The following is a 27,034-nucleotide window of genomic DNA, read 5'->3' as shown; positions in this document are numbered from 1 at the left end:
ATTCAAGTCATTTAATTGATTTATTAAGTACTAACTTGGATTATTATTCCTTATAGTCTTCTAATAGTGTATTGGTTCGCGCTTAACAGAGAATAAATAACATATTTTTTAAATATAAAAAAATATTTTATATTTTAAAAAATATTTTTTAAAAAAACTTGAATTTGACGGTCAAACCAAACCCAAGACACTTGTTATTGCATTTATAAAATATTGTATTACTTAATTTAATTATGATAGTTTATAAAATATTTTTATTAATTATAGATTTATAAGAAAAAAGCATGATTACTATAACATGTTTGTTATTGTATTTCAAAAATATTTTTGAAAAACAATATTTTTTATTTTTTATTTGCATTAAATTATTTTTTATATTTTCAAATTATTTTTATGTATTAATATTAAAAATAAATTTAAAAAATAAAAAATATATTATTTTAATATATTTTAAAAAAATACTTTTGAACAAAAACAATATCAGTAACAACCATAAAATAAAATTTTTATTAAAGGAATAACAAATTCATAAACATAAAAAATAAATTATTTTAATGGGAAGATATAATTTGAATTTTTAGATATAAAACGTTAAATTATATTTTTGTGATGGTTTGTTGTTTATAAATTATTTATACTTCGTTTATAAATAATTTTTTGACTCATGTTACTTGGATTTGACAAACATGCCTGACTCAAGTTTATTTAAATAATCATAAATAACAATAATAACAATAACAATAATAATCATACTAATAATAGAAAATAGAATTTTTATTGAAGGAATAACAAATTCATAAACATAAAACATCAATTATTTCAATGAGAAGATATGATTTGAATTTTAGATGTAAAACGTTAAATTATATTTTTATGATGATTTGTTTATAATAATGAAAATATGTTTGTTTTGGTCTACTAACCATGTATGATAACAGACCCAGACGCGGGTCTGTAGACCCGAACGCATATAGACCTAAGCGCACGAGTCTAGCCCGAGCATCAAGGGTCTGACAGACATGCCTGCTCTTAGTGCCAGGTGTCTGACAACTATGTCATTCTCCAGTGCCAGACCTCAAAAAACCCGAACGGGCCATTCTATCCTCAACGATTATTTCATTGCCAAATATATCACATGGAAAAAATAACCTTACCTTCAACTGCATACATAACAAGTTTTTTATGGCAAGAACAACTATATTATTACATTGCTCTAATACGTGCCTATCAAATTACACTGCTTCTAATACGAGCGTATCAAATTATCAAACCTAATATATTTGCCTTCAACAATCTACCCAATTTAAAGAAACATTAATCTAATATAATAACGGACTCAAAACACTTAATGAAAACTACAACACTAGATATCATTTCTCAAGGGGAAAAAAAAAATCAAATCCTCCTTCTCCACCTCATTAATTATAAAGCAAGTCAATCTTATCGTAGACATGGAATGAGAAAATTGAAAAGTGACAAATATAGGATTACCCTGCTAGGTATATTCTATAATTAAATCACCTTGAATTGGCAACAAATCCTGTGGCAAAACTTACCAAAGATGATTTCATGCATGGAAGACACTTAAAAACCAAAAATCGTATGCCCAACATGTAAAGAAAAGTAGTACTAGGAGAAGTAATCCAAAAATATAGGTAGGAGAACATGAGTTTGATAAAATGCCAGATTCAAAATATTTAGGTTCAGTAACTAATCAAATCCAATAAAATATAGGCGTGATAAAATGCTAAATTCAAGGAAACTTCAGTCTGACCAGATGTTGGATTCAACATACTTGGGTTCAGTAATAAGCTAAACCCAAGATAATATATTAAGTTCTAAATGAACATCTAAATTAAAAGTATTATGAGTTAGATAAACTATCATGTCTTTTAACCTAGATTGAGTTATATCTCACGTCTTGAGTATCTAAGACTAATGAATTCTACTTCTAGAACAATTACATGAATTATTCATATATGAGATAATGTAGTAATGATATCTCTATACTTATACATGTACAAAAAATTTCTTAAATGACCTACCACACTTATCCTCTCTCTATATATATATAAAATGGATATTTGTCCATCATTAATGCACCGAAAGCAAGAGAATTTTTAGTCTTTTCCTTCTCTGAAAACAAGATTCATGAATATAAATACCCCTTGAACCTTTCAGATAGAAGTTTCAGAACATTTTTATTTCTCATTAGCTTGTATATATTTCAGAGTATTAATTATCCTAAAATACAAGAACAAACATAATTTGTTCTTGGAATTTAAGGTATTTTTAAGTATTTTATTGTCTTTCTCATAAAGTTATTAATTTTATCATCGGATAGTCTTTAAATTCTTCGATTGAGATTGTTTTTGCAGATACTTAGAGCTTTGCCATTAAATTGGTGCTTCCTAAGCTAAGAAGAAAATTATCTACCTAAATATTTTAATTAACTATTACCCACAAATTAAATAATATGTTACATAAATATTTTGGGTTTTGAGATTGTTGTTTTTACAAATCACAGTACTAATTCTCAGTATTCTAATTAAATTAATGAGCAATCTTTAGGTATAGTTAATAAGCAATTTAAGATCTATATATACCAATCGAACTCGGAATAATAATTAAACAATTAACCATTTCATTTTATTTTAAAAGTCATAAATTGATTTATAGATTGACATCTCCCACATAAATTTAAATGTGAATAGTTTTTTTAAAACCCAATAGAAAAATAATTTAGTTTTTGATGCATAGAAACGCTCTTACTATAAAATTTCATCATAAATTCTAGTACAGTACATGATTATAATTTATGAGATAGTTCATTAGGTCGGAGCAGTAGTTCATCGTCAACTTATCCCAGCCAGCTGTGAGTCACAACAAAAATGCAAGGACCGCATCGTAGGGTTTCCATTGTTGTACGTGATAACTTCGTGTAAATATTATTTTAATATATTTTTAAATAAAAAATATTTTAAAAAATAATTATTATTATATATAAAAAAAAGAATGCAGCAGCAGCAGCAAAGTGAAGTGAGGGAGCAAATTAAAGAAAAAGAAGAATGATAGGAGTTGTTGCTAGATTATTGTAATGATAATACTGCAAATCATTGTTTGATCGAGGTTGCCAACGCCTGTCATAAATTAAAGTTTTTCTTCGAATCATTTACTGTATAATGTTGGAGATAATCGACCAAAAATCAATCCAACTTCGAGACAAAGAAAACTTTTCATACGCCCTTTTTTTCTCCTCGAATGCCTCGAATGCATCTATTAATAAAAAGTATGCTTCGACTCCTTGAGGTGACTAGGGAAAACCCATTTAATTAAAAAAAAGAAAGCATGTGTAGGAATCCAAGATTCGGCAGGAGTGATTTGTTCCTACGTGTTGGTCAATAAGCAACCTGCAGGCAAAATATCTCAATGCATGTGAACTTAATTTATAAAATCCAAATTTCACGAAAGTTTAATCAGTTCCCCTAGAAAGAAACAACTGTTAGGCACCGCTGGGCTTAAAATATGAGGAAATATTTGTTAATGTGCAGAACATCTTTTATATTTTAATGCAGTTGTTCGTTCAAGTCCGAGACATCCATGAATAATATATAACGATGAGCCTTCTGGCATCAGTGGCACGCAATGCTTGTCATTTAGAGATTATAAATTCATCCTACTCGTGTAATATCCGGCATCATCTGATCTGATGGGATTGTATAATCATCTAGTTTAATCATAATCACATTAAAAATATATAAAATTCGAGTCAATTTTATCAAAGATAGAAAATGATGATAGTGATGAGACGAGTTAAGGTTTCTTTTGACCCGTTCTTCCTCTAGTCTCTTAATTTTTTTTTAATATAATGCACTAATTTATATTTTATCATCTATGAATAGTTTTTATTGATTTTATATATAGATATATAGTTTAGATTCCATTTTATGATTCCCAAATGAAGATGTAGTTTGTTTTTAAGTTTATATTTTATTATTTTAAATAAATTTAAAAAATCATGATCAAATCAAATACTCATTTATATCTTGATCTAGTCAGATTGAAAGAGAAAATAAAGTCATAAATATTTAAAATAAATAAAATAAATGGAATAAAATCTTATTTCAATCTGATACATTATCATCCTAACTTTAATTAAAAATATCAAATGACAATCCCATAGTTTATTGATATAAATGGTAATATATAGGCGACTACGTACAATAGGTTATAGATAATAATCCAAGGAAATTAGCTCGAGCTGGCACAATAAATTCGAGTAGATTATTACACAGTAGTATTTTTAAGTCAAGTCTGGGCGAATGACTTCATCTACTGGACTTATTTTAATATCTAGTTTGGACATTCTTGTTCAAATTGGTGACATCTTCGACTTCACCCTTTTGATAGCTAAATTATATAATCACACCCCAAGAAAAACCTGTATAATATAATAACATGTTGATGATGTCCCAAAAAAATTAAGTAGTTTAGAAACAAGTATTCTGTATTGGATAATCGGCTAATCACTTGCTTTTGATAATCTGATTCATTTTTCTTACTCAAGATAGTTGATAGTTGATGCAAGGTAAGCTAAGGTGGCTAGTAGAAAGTACTTGCAAAATATTCTCTTTAGTGAATGCAGAGACTCTCAGATGTTTAAATAAGTATTGTTTTAGAGAAAAAAAGTGCAATGATGTTTTAGAGAAATAAACTCTGAAAATATGTATGCTAACAAATATTATGAGCGAAGAGTTTGTGAACCTAGAGTTTGAAAGATTCATGGGGTATTTATAGCCCATAAAGTTTGTTCTTTTATGAAGAAAAAGAGCTGGAGTGTCATCTTACCCTGATAGCATTTAATTAGAGAAAAATATGGTAGGCCATTGAGAGATTTTTATACACCTATGAGTGTAGGGAGACTAGGATACAAAGAGTAGCTGAGCTCTTCTCCTAAGCTGGACCCAAAGGGTCCTTCCCTTGGTTAAGGCCAAGAGAGGTGGGCTTTTCCCCTGGATGAGTCCAAGGGAGTTGGATCCTTCCCTTGGCTTAGCCCAGGGGAGGTGGACGCTTTCCTTGGTCATGCCCAAGATAGTTGGGTTTGTTTATAGGTCATGCGTAAAAAAGCCGAGTCTGTTAATTGGCTGAACACAACTATATTGGGTCCGACAACTTGTCAGATCCATGTTGCCTTAGGCTCAGCACATGGCCGAACCCAAGCGTATTGGGTCCTTTCATTGGCTAAACTCAACTATATTGGGTTTGGTAACTTGTAATACCTATGTTGCTTTGAGCTTAGCACATGGTTGAACCTAAGTGTATTGGGTCGTTTCTTTGGCTGAGCCTAAGAGAGGTGGGTCCTTTCCTTGACTATGCCCAAGAGAAAAGGGTTATTCCCTTGGCCAAGCCCAAAGAAGGAGGGTTATTCACTTGGTTGTGCCCAAGAGAGAAGAGTTATTACCTTGGTTGTGCCCAAGAAAGAAGGGTCATTCTCTTGGTTGTGCCCAAATAAGATAGGTTATTCCCTTGGCCGAGAAGAGAAAAGGGTCATTATCTTGGTCATGCCCAAGGAAGGAGGGTCATTCCATTGGTTAAGCCCAGGGAAGAAGGGTCTTCATAATTTTTTAGGCCCGTTAAGTTTGGATTTATTTGAAACCTTCCAAGTCTTTGTGATGTTTATATGCAAAGACTTGTAAAATTGTTCGCTATAATGAGTTTTTCTTAGTCTCTTTATATGAGAAGAGGGGGGGAACCCCAGGTAATACACTAAAGAACCCGTGTGTAAGGGGCATGCACCATGTTTGAAGAAATTATAAAGTATGTAAAGGGGAATCATAAAGGGTTGACTTATACTTAGAAAAGTTTCTAAATGGCTGGAGGAACCCATTGGAGAAACTCATTGAGTTTGAGGAACCTAATGGAGGAAGAAGAACTCATTCCATTTGAGTAACTCCTATCTCTGAACTCATTAGAGGAAATCAACTCCCTTTGAAGAAATTTTGATTGGAGGATGGTGCTCGTACTTAGAAATCTCTAAATAGGGTAGTTCTATTACATGAGGGAAACCTTATATCAATCCCTTTGAGAGTGTGGGAATATTGCCTTTACAGGGAATAAATCAATCCCCTTTAGAGGGAGTGGTTGCATTTGAGTGGGGTATGAGAGCCCTCCTTAAAGAGTGGTCATCAACATTTTTTTTTAGAGTGGGAGGCATGTGGCCTCGGTGGCGATGACATGAGGCATGAGAGCCCTCCCACTAAAAAGTGGTCAGTGGAGGATGTTGCTATTGTATTAGAGGGATCTCTGATCCAAGTTCATCCCTTCCTAAGAGAATTGCACATTCCTAAGATAATTGTGCTACTACATCAGGTAGAGCAAGTCCATTCTTTGTGAGTGGTTGTGAGGCTATTGGTCTAGGAAGACCAAGTCAATCCTTTTCTAGAAGAATCTCACATTCTTATGATAATTGTGCTACTATACTAGGAAGAGCAAGTTCATCCCTTATGTGTGATGGGTTGTAACATCCCCTGTACCGAAACTAATGCATCAACCTTAAAAAAGGAAACATGGTAATTTTTTTTTCTCATTATTGAACTCATATACAGTTTATTGAAATTTCTACCGAAATTTCAGCAGAGTTTCCCCTATGCCGGAATGTCCCAAGTTATCGACAAATCATTTGTACACTTCCTGTATTCATTGTTCATACACAATCCAATCATTCCAAGTCTCAAACTATAGACTTTTAAGATAAAATTCACACAATTATCAAGTTATAAAAATGAGAAGAATCCTAGGATTTAAGAGGTAACCATTAATTAACCATCGTACTTGCATTCATACGTTAGCATAATAAAGATTTTAAATTTAAATTTACTACTTACAGTTTTACAAAAATAATACTACATAACTTTATACATACATTTTAGGAATATTATTATATACAACCCAAAGGAAAAATTCTTCCATCTTCCTATTAACTTAAGTAACTATACAGAGGGAAGACCCAAGTATCAACTATGGGTTACGCTGTTGAGATGAACCTGCATAGTAATTTGCATAAATATAATTAAATTAATTAAGGTAATCTAGTAAATTTTTCATTACACTAACAATTTGCTTTTTAATTCTTTTATTCATTAATTTCTATAGTTTCCCATCTGCCAGCACACCCACCTTGTCCATTAATAACTAATTATATTGATCGCCCTTTTGCATGGTATCAGTTTCAAACCAGAACGTTGGTCCAACCATCAGCCCATTCACAGGGCACCAATTCCAATCCAGGACACTGGTCCAACCATCATTCAAACACTACATATAAATACAAAAAATTGAATTACATCTTATCAGGGACTAAGTTAAAGAATTACACAAGACTTTAAATTAGAAATCGAAGTGTCGGACACCTACCTGAAAACTGTGCTCTGCTAGTCGTCCCCTGCTCCCGTCTATTTTCCACAATTTCATCTGTACCAATAGCTACACTAATTTAAATTTCAAGTCTTGACCATACATACACACATATACATACTACCTTCATAATTCAACATTTTGTAATTCAAAAATAATTCCAAACTAAAGTTACCAATTTACAAGTTTTAGGTGGCTCAACATAACGGATTGTCCAACTGTTACTATCTATGTAGGAAGGATAACCCAGTTCTGCCCTCAAGATAGTCAAAATTACTCATCAACGAACGTTGGACTGTTACTATCCAAAAAATTGAACTGTTACTGTCTGACCTCTCCTCAGATTGTTAACTATATCTGAAGTTATAGAACTCCATTTTAAGAGAACTCCATTTTAAGCGAGATTGATCTCGTTGGAAAGCTAAGACATGAGGCTACAAGTTCTATGTAGGAAGGATAACCCAGTTCTGGCCCCAGGACAGTCAAAATTGCTCATCAATGAATGTTGGACTGTTACTGTCAAAAATATTTAGTTGTTACTGTCTGACCTCTTCTCAGATTGTTAACTATATCTGGAGTTATAAAACTCTATTTCAAGCAATATTGATCTCGTTGGAAAGCTAAGACACGAGGCTACAAGTTCTATGTAGGAAGGATAACCCAGTTCTGCCTTCAAGACAGTCAAAATTGCTCATCAACGAACATTGGATCGTTACTGTCCAACTGTATTGTCAAAAAAATTGAATTGTTACTGTCTGAAACTGTTTAGTATTTTGAGTATAACCGGAGCTACGGAGATTGGTTTTATGCATGGTTTGTTGCTTTGGAACACTATAACATGGGTCTACAACTTTCATGAAGACAAGTATCTCAAATTTTATCATCTTAGGGTCTAAATCTTAATATAGAAGTTGAGAGACAACATGTCCAGTTTTGATTTCTAAGTTTAACAAGTATAAATTCATTTCCCATGCATTTTTTTCCATCATTTCATCCACCTATCATTATTTAACAAACTTCTTAAACCTATACTAAGGCATTATTTAACAAACTTCTTAAACCTATACTAAGGCATTCAAAAATCTCATTTTTTCAAGAAAACACAAACAAATTCAAGTGACTTAATAAGAGAGCTTGTTACCTTTTATTACAAAACAATGAGTCAAGAGATTGAGAACAAACCCCATTTTCCTCTTCTCTTTCCTTCCTTCTTCTAACCCTTCCCTTCCCATTAGTAAAATTTTTTTCTAAGTTTTCTTTCTAAATCTTACATGAAACACTCTCAGTTCACTTACTCTCATTTTCCTTTGGAATCAAAAGATGAATTTACAAGGTTTCCTCTAAAATTTTCTTTTCTCCTCTTTCTTCCTCTCCTTGGCTGGCCATTACTCTAGGGATTTCTAGAGATTTCTTGTTATTTATAATTATGTTCTTTCCTTATTTGCATCTTGCCCCCTATGTTTACTTCTATTTTCACATTGACCCCACCATTCCTTTTATCAATTCATTGACCCCCACTACTTCTCTTTCTCTTTACTAACTCTTTACTCCTTTATTATTGTTTTCAATTTCACCCTTCATTAAATAACTTCTCTATTAATGCAATTAATTTGTTCAATTTAGTCATTTCTCCCCATCCTTTGTATTTTATTTTATTTTACTAAATCAAGATGAGATTATTATAATCGAGGGTTTACATGGGTTTATTTTCCTAGGAAGACCAAGTCAATCCCTTCCTAGAAAAATTATGTATTCCTAGTATAATTATATTATTGCACTAGGGATAACAAGTTTATCACTTAGAGAGAGTGGGGTTATTACCCTAAGGGAGACTACATATCAATCTCATGGAGAGTGGGGATATTTTCTTAGGGAGACCAAGTCTATCCCTTAGTAATTTAAGGGATTGTTTCCCTTAGATAGACCACATACCAATCCTCTGAAAAAATAAGATTATTGCCCTAAGAGAGACCACATATCAATCTCTTGGAGAGTAGATCTATTGCTCTAGGGAGACAAAATTCATTCATTGGTAATTTGAGGGATCGCTTCCCTTAGGGAGACCAAGTCAATCCATTCCTAGAAGAATTGCACATTCTTAAGACAATTGTGTTATTGCACCATGGAGGCTTCAGATCCATTCATTCCAAGGTGTATTGTTGAAAGGCCCTTAGGCATCACCTAAAGAAAATGAAAATAGTCATTTGTATATAAAAAACTTACATTCTTATTCTCATTGGGTATGACAAATTTCCATTTAAGCATAGTGTCAGGCATGAGGGAGACTCTCCTCTTCCCTTTGGATAGTTGTCAAAGATACTGCACATGTTTTATGGTTTGAACTAACATTCCATTTGTACTTGTTGAAAGCTTTTCAAAATATCGAGGCTCCAACTGCATTTGTAAAGTTGGGAAAGCATATCCTAAATTTTCTCATCTCACCTTGAGTGGCTAGAATTACCTTTATGAGGAGTTACACCCGATTGAAGAGTTGTTGAAGCTCTGGTCGGACAAGAGTGTCCGCGACAATGAGTAGGCTTATCTCGGGTCCTGACCCAGAGAGGTATTAGTTGTGTGTCATGGAATGGCCTGGAAATGTTAAAAGCAAGCTTTAGTAAGAAATCAATGGCTTTTTGCTCAGGTTCTCACAGACGACACCACTGATGATATCTCAAAAAATCCAAATAGCTTAAAAACAAGGTTCATGTGTTGGATAATTTGTTAATCACTTGGTTCTAGAAATTTGATAAATTCTCCCTAGACAAGGTAGATGATAGTTAATGTCTAGTAAACTAAGAAGACTGGTAGAAGATATCTACCAAACATACTCTTTGGTGAATGAGAGGACTCCTAGATGCTTAAGTATGTATCTTTTTAGAGAGATAAAGTGCAATGACATTTTATAAAGATAAACTCTGAAAATATGTATGCTAACAAATATTAAAAGTGAAGAGATTGTGAACCCGAAGCTTGAAGGATTCATGTAGTATTTAAAGCCCATGAGTTTTTTTTTTTATAGAGAGAAGAGGTTGGAGTGTTATCTTGCCCTGATAGCATTTAATGAGAGATAAATGAGGTAGGTCATTGAAAGATTTTTATACACCCATGGATGTAGGGAGAGTAGGATACAAAAAGTAGTTGAGCTCTTCCCCTTGGTTGAGCCCATGAGAGGTGGGTCCTTCCCCTGGATAAGTTTAAAAGAGGTGGATCCTTCCCCTAGATGAGTCCAAGAGAGTTAAGTCCTTTCATTGGCTTAGTCCAAAGGAGGTGGATGTTCCTTTTGGCGGTGCCCAAGAGAGCTGGGTTTGTTCCTTAACTGAACCCAACTATATTAGGTTTGGTAACTTTTCAAATCCATGTTATCTTGGGCTTAACACATGGCTAAACCCAAGTGTATTGAGTCTTTCAATTGGTTGAACCCAACTATATTGAGTTTGACAACTTGTCAGACCCATATTGGCTTAGACCCAACACATGGCTGAACCTAAATGTACAAGGTCCTTCCTTTGACTAAATCCAATTATATTAAGTTTGGCAACTTGTCAGACTCATATTGCCTTAAACTCAACACATGGCTGAACCTAAATGTACAAGGTCCTTCATTTGGCTGAACCCAATTATATTGAGTCTGATAACTTGTCAGACTCATGTTGTCTTAGCTCAGCATATGATTGAACCTAAGTGTATTAAGTCTTTTTCTTGACTAAGCCCAAGAAAGGTGGGTCCTTTTTTTGGTTGTACCCAAAGAAAAAAGGTCATTCTCTTAACGAAGTCCAAGGGATATGGGTCATTCACTTAACCAAGCCCATTGGAGTTGGGTCATTCCCTTAGCTGAGTCCAAAGGATGAGGGTCATTTCTTTGGCTGAGCCCAATGAAGAAGATTCATTCATTTGGTTGTGCCAAAGGGAGAAGGGTCTTTAGAGTTTTTTAGACACGTTAAATTTGAGTTTATCACATGTCTTTCTCATTTGACATGAAAGATCTCACATTAAAATTACAAAAACAAAAACAAAAACAAAAAATAAAATCCTCATAAATGGATCGAGTTTAGGTTTAAAACTTTTAGCATTAAAATTTGATATGCATTATACATTCAGTGAAGAACAATGCACACAATCTAAAAAAATAACATTGCATGTTACACACAAACTTAAAATTAAAACTATGAACAATGCCACAACACACAAATTACTACACGAAAGAGATAAATAGAAACAATAGCTAAATTGGTAATTTAACAAAAACTTCTTCATTATTTATTTGTTGCTTAGTTATTAAACTCAGTCCGGCTCAACAGGTTGACTTGGTACCCAAAAGATCTGGGGCCCTGACCGAGTATGAAGAAGAAGAAAACTGGGGTTGCAAACCAAGGACCCGCTGCAACCTGATAAAGACGCAACCTCTTTATTTTTAATAAACAAATGAATCAAATTTCAAATACCTATTTGTTAAGAGATGGAACAAATTCTCTTAAGTGATTGTTCTGAAATCAAAGTAAATAATTTACAAACACTGAGACTAACATATTTATCTACAGTAGGAACAGTTTTTTCATGGGTGGGTGCTCCCCAGAACAAACTAATTTTTTTTGCCTAACAAGCCAAAAAATTAATTTACAAACACCTAGCCTCACGAGGGAATCTAGAATGCCAGTTTCATTTTAAGGGTCAATAACAAATTACTACCAAAGACAAAAGGTTGTTTTTTGCTAACAAGCCAAAAAATTAATGTACAAACACCTAGCCTCACAAGGGAATCTAGAATGCTAGTTTCATTTTAAGAGTCAATAACAAATACTACCAAAGACAAAAGGTCGTCGTTACCTCGTGCACGAGGGGGGTAATCAAAGGTTTTTGTTTTGCTCGTCTCAACCTTATGCACGCGAGCCGACTATTCTTTTCTTATTAGTTAATAACCCATATCAAAGTTCACTATATAAACACTAAAAGAAAATCTTATTTTTCTAATGAGGGATTTGAAGCTCATTAGTATATATATATATATATATATTTATGTCCACAAAAAGAAAATTGTGTTTTTTCAATGTGGGATAATAAATTTTTTTTATTTAAATACTTCAACTTAAAAGGAGAAGATATTATCTTTTCAATACGAGATAAAAAAAATCTTTTAAAAAAATCTTTTAAATTTCATTATTTAAAACATATATAGTTTATATCAACATGAATTGTTTCTTAACTTTTTAATGTGAGATACTAAAATCTCAAATATTTTTTTTAATTTTTTTGAGTTGATTCGGGTTAATTTGGGTCAACTCGTGTGACTCAGGACCTAGCTCCTTAATTGGGTTAATCCTGAGTTGGGTTCAATAACAATGATTTCTTAAGTATATTCGTTACATATTCATTATAATTATCTTTTTCCTAAAATTATATCATACCCTTTGGAGGCCCAAAACAATGAAAGAAAAGAAAAGAGAAGGCCACCTAAAGCCATTATTTTATGCGACAACTTTTCCATGTAGCAGCGTAGCAGGTGTAGTAATTTTGGGCTTCAAGTTTGGACAGGCCTAGATTCCATAATTTTCAAAACTAAGCCCACATATTTAGCCCGCCTACGTGATGGGCCTACAATGCCATGCATGCATTATTGACCATACAACTAGAACCAAGGACTAACAAATACGGGCGCAATTCTCTTTGCTCCTAACTTGGCAACCTGAATGAAGATTCTCCCTCACTCAGACATCGACAACTTCCGTGTTCCTTGTTGTATATACTTTATTTACTTTCACATTTTTTACTTTCCCTGGCGTTTTATACCTTGGATTACTATTGTTTAAATTGGAACTTAGAATTTTCAATCATGGGAAGGTCAAGGTACGCTATAAAGAAAGAAACCTTCCAATTCACCGTAATTGCTTCTTGAATCTGTTCGGATTAATTAATGTTTGGATTATCTTTTCTACCTCTATACTCAATATAATTTTCTTTCTTGTATCTGCTTTTCAATACAGAGGTTAGAGATGCAGTTGCTGTTTTGAATGCTCAAGAGTTGATTACAAAGGTAAGCAAGATGTGCACTTTAATTTATCTGTACTTTAGTTGTCTTTGAATGTGGTTTTTGTGTTTATCTGGATAGCTATATGGGGTATTTTGGTCTGGATGTTGCCTTTTCAGGCTTGCGTAAAAGGCTGTATTTGTAGAAAATACATCCAGAGTTTCTTCTGTTATAACTATGGTGTCTCTATTAGTTAGTTTCAGACTGCTTACCAGTGAGTTGGTATTCATGTTTTGCCTTTTGAGTCCAGAAGAACCTTCCTTTTTATTAGTTGCAATTATGTCTCTCTGATATTTTGCAAATGATAGGCCGTATCTAGGGTTTCTTATTTTTATTGTTTAATGCTTACAACAACTTGAGAGGTTTGATGAATGTGCTTGCTTTAACTGACCTTTTCTTTTTCGAGCGCTGAAAGAAATGTATTGGTCTGATTCAGTTGCTCAGAATGGATATAAATCCAGAAAGGCAAAAGTTTATAAATGTGCAAATGCCAATTGGAGTTTTTATATAGGCTCTGGTGCCTATACCTCATTATGGACTACTTATTCCTTCTTTTTCATTGGTGGGATCTTGTTAGTTTGTGCCTTGTTATCTGGTGAACTAAACAAATAATTCATGTTCATTCAGAAGAACAAGCTTCGAAGCCGACAGAAGAAATTGAAAGCATGTGACCTCTCTTCCCTCACAGAGTTCCTCCCTGAGTTGAAGCCTCCCCGGCAATCAAAACCTGTTGCTGAGTTTAAATTGAATTCTTAAACAAGGCAAAAACTAATGTGCGTGCTTCACTTCCTTATGTTTTATCTTGTCAAAGTTTTCTTCTTTTCCATTGCGTTATCTTATATGAACCTTTGCTATGTGACAACTGGTTTGTTCCTATCAGATTGAAGGAAGGGAAACGGTTGAGTATGGTTCTTAACCATCAAGCTTTCCAGGCAGATCCCCTGGGATCCATTCATCAACACTACTGAGCACACAACCTGTTGCAGAGGAGAAGCCGAAGAAAAAAATAAACAAAAAAGGAGGGAAGAAAGTCAAGGGGAAAAATTGAAAGCATCAACTGCACCTCAGTCTATGGATTTCTGATGAGCCATAATGTCCATATCGTACCCTAAGAATTCAGTCACTCAAAATCTTGATTATTACTTCCCTTGCACGTTTAATCGTGTTGAAAATTGTAATCAAGCGGGCAGTCCTATAGGATGCTCCATCTTTGGAGTGGTGTAATTGAACCTCTTTTTCTGGGCACATTTTACATGACAATATATGGAGTCATATCCTTTTGTTGTAGCCTTCTGCATTATGCCCAGAATAATTACTTTTCAGCTGGAATAGCAAGGACCAAGTCACAAATGTATCCGAGCATTCAAGTTTAAATGAAAATTGGATGGTCAATCATATTCCTCACCGGCTTCCATTTCTATTATTGGACCTGTTATAATCCCCACGGTCATATTTAGGGCACCGAAGCTAAAGGCATCGGGTGGGAGCACTGCTTCATGGTGATTCTATACAGTGATGCTATCTTTCTTTACACTAAACAGAACAACCATGGGCGGATACAACGTGCACGAGGAGGTTCTAATCCTATATGATAGATTCCCCTGATATCTCTTCCTTTCGTACTGATAAGTCAAAACAAGATTGGAAATTGGAACTCAAGATAAGTGGGAAAGTTCCAAAGATACATATAATGCGTCCTCTGAAGGGTAATATGACCGGGCCGATTTGGCAAGGAAGATACGCTGCAACCCTTAGAAGTCCCTTTAGATTTCTTGCAAAAACTGGGGAAAGTTTCCCATGTTATGCTGCCTTGTTAGAGATGTTGTTAGATAGCCAGTCTAGACCTTCATAAAGTCCACGTCCCGATGTCGCAGAAGAGCTTTGAATGTACCTGCATAAAGAAGTCCATATTACCACCTTTGAAGCTGTTGTGCAAGTTTTGGCACACTTGCTATAACATAGGAAAGGAGAAATGAGTGGAAAGAGAAACAGAAGCAAGCCCAATCTTAAAGCACAACACATTGACTTGCCAGTGACGCTGTTTAAGAGTAGGTAGTCCAAGCTTATCAGCAACCTCAGAAACAGGCATAGCATCTGGGACATCCTGCTTGTTAGCAAAGACAAGCAGTATTGCATCCTTTAGTTCGATCTGCATAATGAAAAGAAATGCGCCCACCCGTTTAGATTCACCTAGAGTAAGCAGCATATGAAGAATCGCATAGAAAAGAGTTGCATTTATAAAGGAAAACCATCTGGATTACTAAGAATCAGGATCAATAGTTCATTCTCCTTTTATATTCTCCATTATCATTCCCTTCGCCTCTCATAATTGGGGATTTTCTAGCATCAATGACAGAGAAGAACTTTAATTTTTGATACATGGAGCTTACTAACATGAGATAAAATGCAATGTAGCTCATTTCGTGCTTCCAAAATTCTCCTCCTATCATTGCTGTCCACGACAAAGATGAGTCCATGGGCACTCTGAAAGTAGTGTCTCCATAGATGCCGAATCTGTTTTGCAGTAAAACGTTCAAAACAGCTTCTTAGTTTGTTGTGAAAACATTCAGCAAACTCTCTTCTTTAGTTAAGAAAATAGCACAAAGCTTGTACCTTTTGTTGTCCTCCTACATCCCATACGGTGAAACTTATATTTTTGTACACCACTGTCTCCACATTAAAACCTGTGTCATAGCACATCAAGGCAAAGAGGTATGATATGCAAAATGAACAAACTCAAAACTCAAAATCATACTATACATCAAGAGATCAGAGAGACGAATCATTCTGTCAAACAAAGAAGCAGCTGCAAACAGAAGATCTTTAAAAACCAGAACCACAGCTCTACTTTGCTGGAGATTTAAGGAATAAATGAAACCGAATCAGAAGAATAAGAATAAGATCTCAGGTAGAGCTGATCAAGTATTAAACGAAGGGGTAATGCTTTCTATCTGGTATATACTACTTCTACTCTTCCTGCCATATTACGAACAGATTATTAATGATTGGAAATTCTCCCTGAAAGCACAAGATTATCTAGTCTGATCCTTGGCTTTATGCATACGCAGCATTTGATGGGAAAGACAACCGGGAGATATTGCCAAGAAAGAAACTAAAGACCTACAAGATAGACCAGAAGCCAGTTTTGTGTCATGGAAAGTGAAGAGTTTATGGGGGCAGATACCAATCGTCGGTACCGTTAGAACAATTTCTCCCAGCTTCAGCTTGTACAGAATTGTTGTTTTCCCAGATGCATCAAGCCCCACCATGAGAATCCTAACTTCAGTCTTAGGAAGGAACCTTCTCGCAAATCGGGATATGATTGCGCCCATACGACAATTAGTTAAAACCTATTAAACACTCGCGCATCAAGGTAGAGAAAGGGTGTACTGCTGAAGCCTTGGCACCGAGGAAGAGATCTTCCAACGATGATAAAAGATGCAAGGAACAAGATTTGATCAAATATGAAAAGCACTTATGGAAGAGCAACGAGTATAGAAGGAGAGATCTTTTATGCCTTGTGTAAATAGCAGGCAATGCTTTGATGAGAAAGGCAAAAGAATAAATTCTGAACAAGTAACGAATGGAATTGATTTGCTTTGTTGCTCTTCTATCAGCAGTTGATGTCATTTCATAGGAAATTTCTATGTGACATTAGTGGAGATAGTTGAGATTCTATTTCCTTGTAATCTGGAAGCTGAACATAATATATCTGAGCTTTATAAAGACATATATTCACTTATATTTGCATCACATAAGAATAGACTAAAGAGCCTTTGAAAAGGACTGGGAATAATGCTTATTCAAGCAAAGCCGCCCGTTATCAGATAGTTGTCCTCGTAACAGGGTCTGTCGAAGATATCCTTGTACGGAAGCTGATCTGATACCATGAAATGATATCAAATCAGTTTATTTTCAACTTGGAATTCAAAAAAACGCAACACCTCGGAGGAAATGCTTTGAATAAATAAAGATCGACATGACTTTTACATTCTCAAATATTGCCGCATTATATAACCTGAACAAAAAGTGTGACTTTTAATATCTTCAGAATACAAGCTTTACGATCACAAAACACAACCTTTAAGTGTAATCAATTCTTAGATGCCGATTGGAAGATAAACACAGCTGCCAAAACACCCATCAATCCAGTTACTGCCAAGGCCACTGTAGGCAATGGGTTTGTGAGTCCAAAATTCTGCAAAAGCAAAATGGACATAAATTTGATAAGTAATTGCTCACCAAGTACCAATTATTCCATCAACATGTAGATTATGTCTGTGTGTGTGTGTGCAGGGGGGATAGGTGGGAATTAAATCACATTTGAATAAATTGGCCCCAAAATTGATTACTCCGTTCAGTTACAAACCTAATCAATCGAGTAGCATCACTATCATATTGTACAGGCAATCACAATTTAATACAAGCTGCATGTTAAAAGTCTTGAGGTCTTACATCACACAGTGTATCAGTAACAAGTTTTATAATGGATCATTGACAGGGGGATTGGATGATTCTTAAAATCGATAGTAAGCATTTTCTTTTTCGAGACATTGAAACTCATAATTAACGCATGCCATACCTCCAAAAGTCCTTTGCCCGTAGCTATTTCAACACTGATGGCCCCAGCAAAGGCAACCATTGCAAGCCGTCCAATCCATACATCCACACTGCTGCCATCCTGGGTATTTTGCTCACATCTTACAGAAACAAACGTTGCTCTCCCAGCAGCCTTTTTCTGATGAGAAGTTCTTGATATCACTAGAATAGAAATTCAGTATTAGCTCCCAATACTTTTAATGTTCCTTTAGTTGCCAATAACTTAAAGGATAAGAAAGTAACATTTGGAACCGCATAGCTACTTTCAGGTGTTCAATTACATTTTCGGGTGTTCAATTACATGTTCCAAATTATTCTTGTCGCACAACTTCTTGGCGACAAAAATACAGCAGCAGAATGGCAAGAGCAGACTATATTAAGATATTTAAATTCAAATGGCCACTATCCTCGCATTCACCCTAGATAACCCAACAAAAACCTTACTGCATCTACCGAGCATTGAGGTTAATTCAAGCAAGCATTTAAAGCTCAAATCTTGTGGATGTGGGATCATTGCATTGACTAGGTGAAATATTTCAGATTATCTAGAACAAACAAGTAGATACAATAGATCAAGAAAACACCAATTTATTGACTCAGAGATCACAAGCACAAGTAAATGATAACTCTAACTAGCTGTCAATTCCCCAAAGGTGAGGATTGCTAGACCAATAACACCAAGTGTGCCTCTATATAAGAAGTCTTTACATTTCATTTATTTTTTCAATCTCTTGCCCATCAAAATTCATTTTGTACTCATTGCGATAGAGCAGTTGAATAAAAATAAAAATAAAAATTTCTGCCTTCTGATTTATCATCCTACTAAATGATGAAGATACAAGTTTTGAACTTTGAACACACAGCTTGCTAGCTAGAATATGGTATCCACTAAGGAATAAATACAGAGCAAGTAGCAGAAAATAAAGAGGTGCAAAACAATTGAAATCCTCACAAAATGGAGACCCAGTAGCGAAAGTAGTCCCATTTCGTGCAAAAGTAAAAGTGGGCAATCGAGAAATGGGAAGGTGGGTTCTTGATGAGCCAACAGCACTAGCATCTGCAACATTAGTATTTCACAAACTACATTAAATTCCATAGAACAGAAAAACATGAAGACTCGCACAGAGAAAAGAGAGTGTACCGCGAATGGAGAGGGAAAGAGAAGCAGTGACTTGAGCTACTGCAGCCATGGTTTGTGAGTGGTGATGTTTGAGAAAATTTCTGTGGCGCCACAGTAACTAACTTTAGCAATCTGTTATCTTTCATTCTATATAGATGACCAGACATATTGGTGAGAGCCAAACTGACACGTGTAATTTGGATTGACAAGGTTTGTCGTTGCAGAAAGTAACGACATGTCGTTTTAAGGGCAAAGTGTTGCTGAAATAAGTACAGTCCGCTTTCATGTTACTGAAATAAGCATAGTTATTACATTCAGACTGGGTAACCTGGAAAAAATATATATATATATATATATTTTAAATTTTAAATTCTTATAATAAAAAATTAAAAAATAATTAAGCTATATATATTATAAATAATAAAATTTAAAAAAAAAATTTAAAATTTTTTTATTCAATTTTTTTTTAAGTTGAAATATTTAAATCAAGAAAATTTTTAATCCCACGTTTAAAAACCACAATTTTCTTTTTGTGAATATAGAGTATATATGTTAATAGGTTTCCAATCCTACAATGAAAAAATAAAACATTCTTCTAGTGTTTATATAATAAATTTTGATTTAAGCTAGTAACTAATAAGGATATGGTGGTAGGCTCATGCACATAAAATTATGTTAAGTAAGAAAAAAATATTTGATTGCTCTCATGCGCGCGAGGCAATACCTCTGTTTTCTAAATCTTTTATCTTCGATAATAATTTGTTTTTGGCTCAGCTCCCACCCAAAAAAAACTTGTTCCAGTTCTAAAAAAAATGAGGCTAGGCATGGTGAACGCTATAAAAAATAAGTGACTCTAGGTATTTATAGGTTAGATCGGGTTACCTAGATCTCAAGTTAACCCGGTAGGTTGCACGGGTCTTTCCAGGTTAATTGCATGCTCGGGTTTGTTCTTCAAACTCGATCATGGCTTGTGATCATTTAGGTTCCAAATTAATCTGTCGGCCATACCATACCAGATTTAATAACCATGAAAATAGATAGAGCTTTCATGTTCCCGAAACTTGTGTTATGGAAGAAATGGAGTATGGTTTTTGCGGAAAATGAGTACTTTATTTGAATTTTCAGTAATGAAATCAAGGGTACTTACCAGCAGCCAAACTTCCTCATCTTGTGGTAAAAAATGAAATGTGCCAGTTATGGATTCTTGAATTCAAGTAAACATTGTCATGTCTCTATAGCCCAAGATTTCTTCCGTACAAATTGTATCTAAGTAGAGCACTTTATTTAAAAATTAGGGGATTAGTATTACTTAGTTTTTATAGTTTTGATCATTAAAATATTTTGATTAGTTTTTTTTTTCAAATTGATTTTCTTTATTGGATTCTAAAAAAAGGTTTTCCAAAATTGCATTGTTTCTATTTTTCTTTTTATATAAAATCTTAAAAAAAGATGATGATTATGAGAATAAGGTCATGTAAATTTAAATTTAAATTTACTTTTAATTTTAGTTTAAAGATATTGTTGTTCAGAAATATATAAAAATAACTTATTTATATATATAAAAAAGTACAATAAAAATAAATAAATATTGCTGCTAATGATCAAATTAATTCAATTAATTATAGTTAATACAATGCAATTAAAGTCTATTTATAAATGGTTTTAAGTGGGGGTTTGGAATGCTAAATTTTGAAAAATAAAATTTTATTTAAAATTATTTATATATATTTTAAAAAAATTTTGATGTTAGATATCACAAATATTTTTTAAAAAATATATTTTAATATATTTATAAAAAAAAAACTTTAAAATCTAATAAATACCATTCTTCCAACACCATGAAATTCAAAGTAGCCCGCTCTCCTCGTGGATAAATAGTAACTTGCAAGAGAATTACCAAAAAGAAAGAAAAAAAAGAAGAACGACAAGTGGTGGCGTCAGCCTGCTCCTCTCTGGATTTTCCACGCCTATGAATCCTGTCGATAAGCCATTTCCATATTATCCTCCAAAATAGAAAAAAGAAAAAAAATCTCAAAATCTCTCCTCTCCGTGGCAATAACACACAATCATTAACTCTACACTGAAACAAAGCCCGCCTCTTCCCGTCTCCAATCTTCAGAGTCTATAGCTGTAATGGCATCCCTCTCAATTGGGACACACCATTTGCACACAGCAAAGCAACTCAAGAAACATTCTTTCCACTCTATTTCTTCCACTCCTCTATCGTCACTACCTCACAAGTCTTCTTTTGGTTCTTCTTTGTGTAAATTAAGAGGTTCAAGAATTCTTGGTAATGGACTACTTGCTAGAGCTGAAGACAAGGCTAAAGGGTCATCATCACCACCTCCTTCTTCTTCAAATAAGCGACAAGGTCAACAGCCCATCATTGATAACCAGCTTCAGGTTCTCTTTTATGTTGCATTTTCATTAAGTTTCAATTTTAAGGATGTCCCGTTTACTTGTTTTGCTGGTTGGTGAATTTGAATTTTTGATTTTGGCATATTATGCATGTGAATTTGGTTTTGTGTGAATGTAGCGCTCTCAGATTACTGGAAATTTTTTTTGTAATTTTATCCGGTAAGGTTTTGCATTTCTTATGAATGTTTTTGTTTAATCTATCGCTATGGTTCTGCAATTATTACTGGGAAGTGCTATCTCCATGCATATGTTAATTTTGTCGCGTACTATGAATTTTCGATGGATAATGAATGCGTATATCTTTAAAGGCAGATGTGGTCTGCAGATTTCTCTTTCTTTGTGGCGTGGAAAGTTTATTGAAAATACTGACGGGCTCTGACTGTACATGAAATATCGATTGTAGTCCAACTTATTGCTTTGGAACTCATTTTTTTGTTACTCAAGAATCAATGTTATTGTTGTTGAGAACGCTGTTATAATTTATTGGTGTCTTCTCACACTCTATGCTATTTGTCACTCTTATTATTCACCCTTTAGCATGTAATCAGGATTTGGAACCAACATCCGGATCGTGTGACCCTTTGTGCTCACTTGATGAAACAAGCTCACAAGATTTAGAAGCCAACTACCAGCCGAGAACTGATTTGGTGAAAGCTCTTGCAGTTTTTGCTGCAGCTGCAACAGGGGCAGTAGCAATCAACCATTCTTGGGTTGCAGCCAATCAGGTTTATCTTAATCTTATGTGATAGTTCTTTAATTCGATTGTTACCAACACTTGCATCTGAACATATTAGGACAGGTTTTGTGGAAAATGGTAAACTAGTAGTTTACTTCATGTTTTTTTCTGAGACAGGATCTTGCTATGGCATTGCTTTTCGGAATAGGATATGCAGGCATTATTTTTGAAGAGTTTCTAGCCTTCAATAAAAGTGGAGTGGGATTATTGATGGCTGTGAGTTTATGGGTAGTACGAAGCATTGGGGTAAGCTTCATAATATTTGCTTGTTTACCATGAACCGATTTAGCTACTATATTCAAGTTCCATTTTTATCTGAAATTCATACCTTTTCCATTAAATATTCGTATTATAATCTTGGCTGTTTGACTTTCTTGTGCAGGCTCCTTCACCTGATATAGCTGTTTCAGAGCTGACACATGCTTCTGCAGAAGTCAGTCAAATAGTATTTTTCTTGCTTGGTGCAATGACCATCGTAGAGATAGTTGATGCTCACCAAGGATTTAAGCTGGTTACTGACATTATAACTACTCGAAAGCCGAGGACTCTCCTTTGGGTGGTTAGTGCCATATTTCTTCGGTCTTGGGCATACTGACAAGTCCTTTATTTCAAATGTTTTGTAGATTAGACATTATTGGATGAGGAAGCAGCATAGTTGCAGGATGTTTTTTGCTTGTGGTCCAATATCTTAATTCTTACAGCTATATACCAATTCAAAAAATCATTTTTTTCCTCTAAAGCAGGGTCAACTCCTCTGTTACGTAGTTAGTCGAAGTACTAATATTTATGGTCTAAAATGATTAGCTTTTGATTCTAATTATTTTTCAGTTTGAAATTTCTCTATTATCCTCATCATTCTTGTGTTATGTTTCCATATGAACTGTTCATGACCAGTGATTGTTGGATCCGCAGGTTGGTTTTGTCACTTTTCTTCTTAGTTCAGTCCTCGATAACCTGACATCTACCATTGTCATGGTTTCTTTATTGAGGAAATTAGTACCTCCATCAGAATACCGCAAGTATGTGCTGGCATTTTTACTAACTTATCCTGTCCTATTGAGAATCTTGTAGAATATAGGTTGACATTAGTCTCTCATCCTGTCTCAAATTCCTGGTTTCATATAACTAGCATAACTCTTTGAAAAATGTTATTAGATTTGTACTGACTTGGACAAGTTCTGGATGTTTCCATGCTTAACACTACCTGAACAAAACTAGGATGTGTTAACTTGAGGCAATTTACCCAGTTTTCTCCCTTTAAAGTCTATTCTATTTAGGATGATTAGGATTTTTGTATGAAAACCTTATCAAAAGTTGTTGAATTTGGATAAAGAAGAGACGTCAATCAAGCCTTGATCCCAAAATAGTCGGGGTTGGCTATCTGGATCCTTTTCGGCTGTTTAGCTTAGATGATATACAATTGGATAAAGAAGAGAGGGGAGAGAAAAAAAGGATGATCCTAGAATGGTGTTGAATCTTGATTTATCAGAACCCGAATATAGAGTTTCACCATAATGGCATTGCTTGATAGATTATGAGAAAAATTGGAATCTTAATTTACTCGTGATCTTCCTTTTTTTTCCATTCCTCTTTTTTTTTTTTAGTTTAACGTGGGTGTCCGGGCCAGCTTACGCGCACCTCGACTAATCCCACGGGCCCTGAAGTTAACGACCATGTAAACCTCCAGTGGCCATCATATGAGCAACTACAGGGCTCGAACCTGAGACCACAGAGAAAGCAAACCTCTTGGTCCCAAGCTCTTACCACTGGGCCACCACCTAGATAGTTTCCATTCCTCTTTTTTAGTTGAGGGTGAAAGAGGGTATTTGCGTTCAACTTTGCCTGAACCACCTTTCATTTTTTGGAATCCCTCTATAATTTTTTAATTTGGAAACTTCTTTAGCTCAGTTGAGCTCTGTTTACATATATGGATATTGCTTACAGGCTTCTTGGAGCTGTTGTTGTGATTGCAGCGAATGCTGGTGGTGCATGGACTCCTATTGGTGATGTTACAACCACCATGCTATGGATACATGGGCAGATATCAACATTGCCAACCATGAAGGTATTTTTCATTATGCTGGAGAAATCGGTCCCTTGTTTTAGATATGTTGGTATTCTTGTTTTTCTGCTATCCATATCCATGATTTGATTTAATGGATTCCATAATGTACATTTAGATGTAGTGGAAAATAGGCTAAAATGCATTGTTGGGAGGGAAATATGTCATACATCAAATTGCACATTGGATTTACCCTCAAAATATACTGGTTAACTAGGGAGGTCCTATCAAAATAATTGGATAAGATTCATTCTTTTCCGGAGGCAAGTAATTTTACAACCTCCTATAGTTATCAAACCCGGCTCGGCTTGGCAGGACCTTGGCCAGGTTTGAAGTAAGCAAAACTCAAGTCTACATTTAACCCCGTAAAACCTGGACGACCCGTCGTGTCATTCTAGAAATCGGGTGACCCGGGGTAACTCGGGTGAGATTTTTTTTTTAATGTTTACATTTTGCTTAATAAACCAAAAAAATAATTGATGAATATATAGTCTTAGCATTTTTTTTAGCATGTTTCTAAACTTTTCTACGTGTGTTTTAAATAACAAAGAGTGCATGACTTTTTAGTAGTGGTGGTTTTAGTTCAAGTTCACTATATAAACACTGGAAGAAGATTTTATTTTTCCAACGTGGGTTTGAAGCCAATTAGTATATATATTATATATTTACAAGAAGAAAGTTGTATATTTCCAATGTAGAATAAGAAACATTTTTGGTTTAAATATTCCTACTTAAAAGGAGAAGATAGTATCTTTTCAATGTGGAATAAAAAAACCTTTTGAAATAATATTTTAAAGTTCATTATTTACAACATATATAGCTTATATTTACATGAATTGTTTCTTAACTTTTTCATGTGGGATATTAAAACCTCAAACATTTTTTTTTTAATTTTCTTGGATTGACCCAAGTCAATCTGTGTCTCAGGACCCGACTTCTTGGTCAGGTCAACCCCGTCAACCCCTGAGTTGGGTTTAATAACTATGATGAAAACATGTTTTTCATATGATCTCACATTACACTTTACAACCATTAAGGTGGAGAAGCACTTGGAATTTATGTTACAGTTGATAGGTAGTGCATGCATGTCAGTCTAATGCTTTGAAAAGTAATAACTGAGCTCTTTGAAAAAAATTAACCAAACAAGATCAGTTAAAAAGCACTTGGCCTTTGCTTGCAGGACTTGCTTGTACCCTCTGTTGTTTCTCTTGCTGTCCCACTGTCTCTATTGTCCTTGACTAGGTACTATTCTTCTTGAAACATTAAAACAAAATAAGAATTACAATTCTGAAGGGTTAGTTTAACTTCACAGATTATGGATGATTGATACATGTTACTCATGTTCCATTCAGTGAAGTTAATGGAAAGGGACCGGACACGCCGAATGTTTTGGCATCTGAGCAGATGGCTCCTCGAGGACAGCTTGTTTTCTCTGTGGGTATTGGAGCTTTAATTTTTGTTCCAGTGTTCAAGGCCCTGACTGGATTGCCTCCCTTCATGGGTATGCTGCTTGGGCTTGGAGTTCTTTGGATTCTCACAGATGCTATTCATTATGGTGAATCAGAAGGGCAAAAGTTAAAAGTACCACAGGCTTTATCACGAATCGACACTCAAGGAGCCCTTTTCTTCCTTGGAATCCTTTTATCTGTGAGCAGGTATACATGCAAACAATGAATGGATTTTCCGGTTCCATGATTGTACATTGTGCTTACAATTTTTACCTGCATTCATTTCACTTTGAATTTTGTGTTATGTCTAGGTTTGGGTTTTGACTGATGTTTACAAGTTCTATTAGTGACTAGAATTCGTCTTCCTTTCGCAAATACAACGTCCCACCTTTCTGTATATTTTCTCATGAAAATCTATATTGCCATTGGAAAATAGAAGGTTTTAATTTTCATGATTATAATAATTTTTAATGATATTTTTTTTCCCAGTCTGGAGGCAGCAGGGCTTCTTCGTGAACTGGCAAATTACCTTGATGCGCATATTCCAAATATTGAACTGATTGCAAGTGCAATCGGAGTTGTGTCAGCAATTATAGACAATGTTCCACTGGTTGCAGCAACAATGGGAATGTATGATCTCTCCTCTTTTCCGCAAGATCATGAGTTCTGGCAGTTAGTTGCATATTGTGCTGGCACTGGTGGTTCCATGCTAGTTATTGGCTCTGCCGCTGGAGTTGCTTTTATGGGGATGGAAAAAGTGGACTTCTTTTGGTACCTGCGGAAGGTATCTCCTGGATGAATGGTATTCCTTGTCTATCTTCTTTTGAGTAAACAATTTGTTTTCTTCTTTTCAGGTGAGCGGTTTTGCCTTTGCCGGTTATGCTGCTGGTATTGCTGCCTACTTGACAGTTCATAACTTCAGCATCTCCTTACCCACGACTCTAGCTGAGCTTCCTTTCCTCTCAGGTTCATAAATCTTAGTATTCAGTCTCTGATGGTTCACCAGCTAAGTATGAATTCATGATTTGAATAATATGAAAATCTGAAATGCCGTGTGTTTGCGATTTATCATGTGGTGGTTCTGTAAATGCTTGCACTCATGAAAGATCACATTTGTTTGCTTTGCTCTTTAATCGCCGGCCAAAAATAGACGGTGCTCCTCCAAAATTGCAAATTATGGGCCAAACATTGCTGGGCGAATCTAATCCATTTAAAC

General features: G+C 34.7%; 3 protein-coding genes and 1 long non-coding RNA gene across 5 annotated transcripts; 2 read left to right on the top strand and 2 right to left on the bottom strand.

Annotated features, from left to right (window-relative positions):
• Positions 1–13,092: 13,092 nt before the first annotated feature.
• LOC7492061 (uncharacterized) lies at positions 13,093–14,832 on the top strand. 2 transcript variants are annotated; one of them, XR_002981210.2, is made up of 4 exons: positions 13,093–13,254; positions 13,392–13,441; positions 14,063–14,208; positions 14,316–14,832. It is a non-coding gene; the product is annotated as an uncharacterized LOC7492061 (long non-coding RNA). The 2 variants fall into 2 exon arrangements; XR_002981213.2 differs by having other exon boundaries at positions 13,093–13,288.
• Positions 14,821–17,235, bottom strand: LOC7492062 (ADP-ribosylation factor 2). Its single transcript, XM_002300197.4, has 5 exons — positions 16,620–17,235; positions 16,049–16,119; positions 15,830–15,949; positions 15,466–15,584; positions 14,821–15,326 (listed from the first exon to the last, which is right to left on the bottom strand). The coding sequence occupies exons 1-5, from the start codon at positions 16,765–16,767 to the stop codon at positions 15,236–15,238; spliced, it is 549 nt and encodes a 182-aa protein (XP_002300233.2). The 5' UTR covers positions 16,768–17,235; the 3' UTR covers positions 14,821–15,235.
• Positions 17,236–17,380: 145 nt separating this feature from the next.
• On the bottom strand, positions 17,381–19,306 carry LOC7465037 (stress enhanced protein 1, chloroplastic). Its single transcript, XM_002300198.4, has 4 exons — positions 19,176–19,306; positions 18,987–19,091; positions 18,018–18,196; positions 17,381–17,633 (listed from the first exon to the last, which is right to left on the bottom strand). Exons 1-4 carry the CDS (start codon positions 19,222–19,224, stop codon positions 17,529–17,531), a joined length of 438 nt encoding a protein of 145 aa, XP_002300234.1. The 5' UTR covers positions 19,225–19,306; the 3' UTR covers positions 17,381–17,528.
• A 1,759-nt stretch (positions 19,307–21,065) lies between these two features.
• On the top strand, positions 21,066–26,886 carry LOC7465038 (sodium/proton antiporter 1). The gene is made up of 10 exons (XM_002298710.4): positions 21,066–21,557; positions 22,121–22,297; positions 22,426–22,554; positions 22,691–22,867; positions 23,221–23,327; positions 24,253–24,373; positions 25,551–25,612; positions 25,723–26,025; positions 26,308–26,602; positions 26,673–26,886. Exons 1-10 carry the CDS (start codon positions 21,288–21,290, stop codon positions 26,790–26,792), a joined length of 1,761 nt encoding a protein of 586 aa, XP_002298746.1. The 5' UTR covers positions 21,066–21,287; the 3' UTR covers positions 26,793–26,886.
• Positions 26,887–27,034: the final 148 nt, after the last annotated feature.

Source organism: Populus trichocarpa, chromosome 1 (genome assembly GCF_000002775.5).
Source record: "Populus trichocarpa isolate Nisqually-1 chromosome 1, P.trichocarpa_v4.1, whole genome shotgun sequence".
In the NCBI taxonomy this organism is placed as follows: Eukaryota; Viridiplantae; Streptophyta; class Magnoliopsida; order Malpighiales; family Salicaceae; genus Populus; species Populus trichocarpa.
This window is presented reverse-complemented; position numbering and strand designations above follow the sequence as displayed.

What these genes read in the sequence shown, in the direction of transcription:
- LOC7492062 (XM_002300197.4), bottom strand. Translation starts at nt 16,767, where the DNA reads ATGGGCGCAATCATATCCCGATTTGCGAGAAGGTTCCTTCCTAAGACT. An exon ending in ATGTAGGAGGACAACAAAAG is followed by an intron (nt 15,950 to 16,048) that starts GTACAAGCTTTG and finishes ACTGCAAAACAG; the next exon opens with ATTCGGCATCTATGGAGACA. An exon ending in ACTCTTAAACAGCGTCACTG is followed by an intron (nt 15,327 to 15,465) that starts GCAAGTCAATGT and finishes TTCTTTATGCAG; the next exon opens with GTACATTCAAAGCTCTTCTG.
- LOC7465037 (XM_002300198.4), bottom strand. Translation starts at nt 19,224, where the DNA reads ATGGCTGCAGTAGCTCAAGTCACTGCTTCTCTTTCCCTCTCCATTCGC. An exon ending in TCTTTCCCTCTCCATTCGCG is followed by an intron (nt 19,092 to 19,175) that starts GTACACTCTCTT and finishes CTAATGTTGCAG; the next exon opens with ATGCTAGTGCTGTTGGCTCA. An exon ending in CGGGCAAAGGACTTTTGGAG is followed by an intron (nt 17,634 to 18,017) that starts GTATGGCATGCG and finishes TTGCTTTTGCAG; the next exon opens with AATTTTGGACTCACAAACCC.
- LOC7465038 (XM_002298710.4), top strand. Translation starts at nt 21,288, where the DNA reads ATGGCATCCCTCTCAATTGGGACACACCATTTGCACACAGCAAAGCAA. An exon ending in CCTCCATCAGAATACCGCAA is followed by an intron (nt 23,328 to 24,252) that starts GTATGTGCTGGC and finishes TATTGCTTACAG; the next exon opens with GCTTCTTGGAGCTGTTGTTG. An exon ending in TCTTTTGGTACCTGCGGAAG is followed by an intron (nt 26,603 to 26,672) that starts GTATCTCCTGGA and finishes TCTTCTTTTCAG; the next exon opens with GTGAGCGGTTTTGCCTTTGC.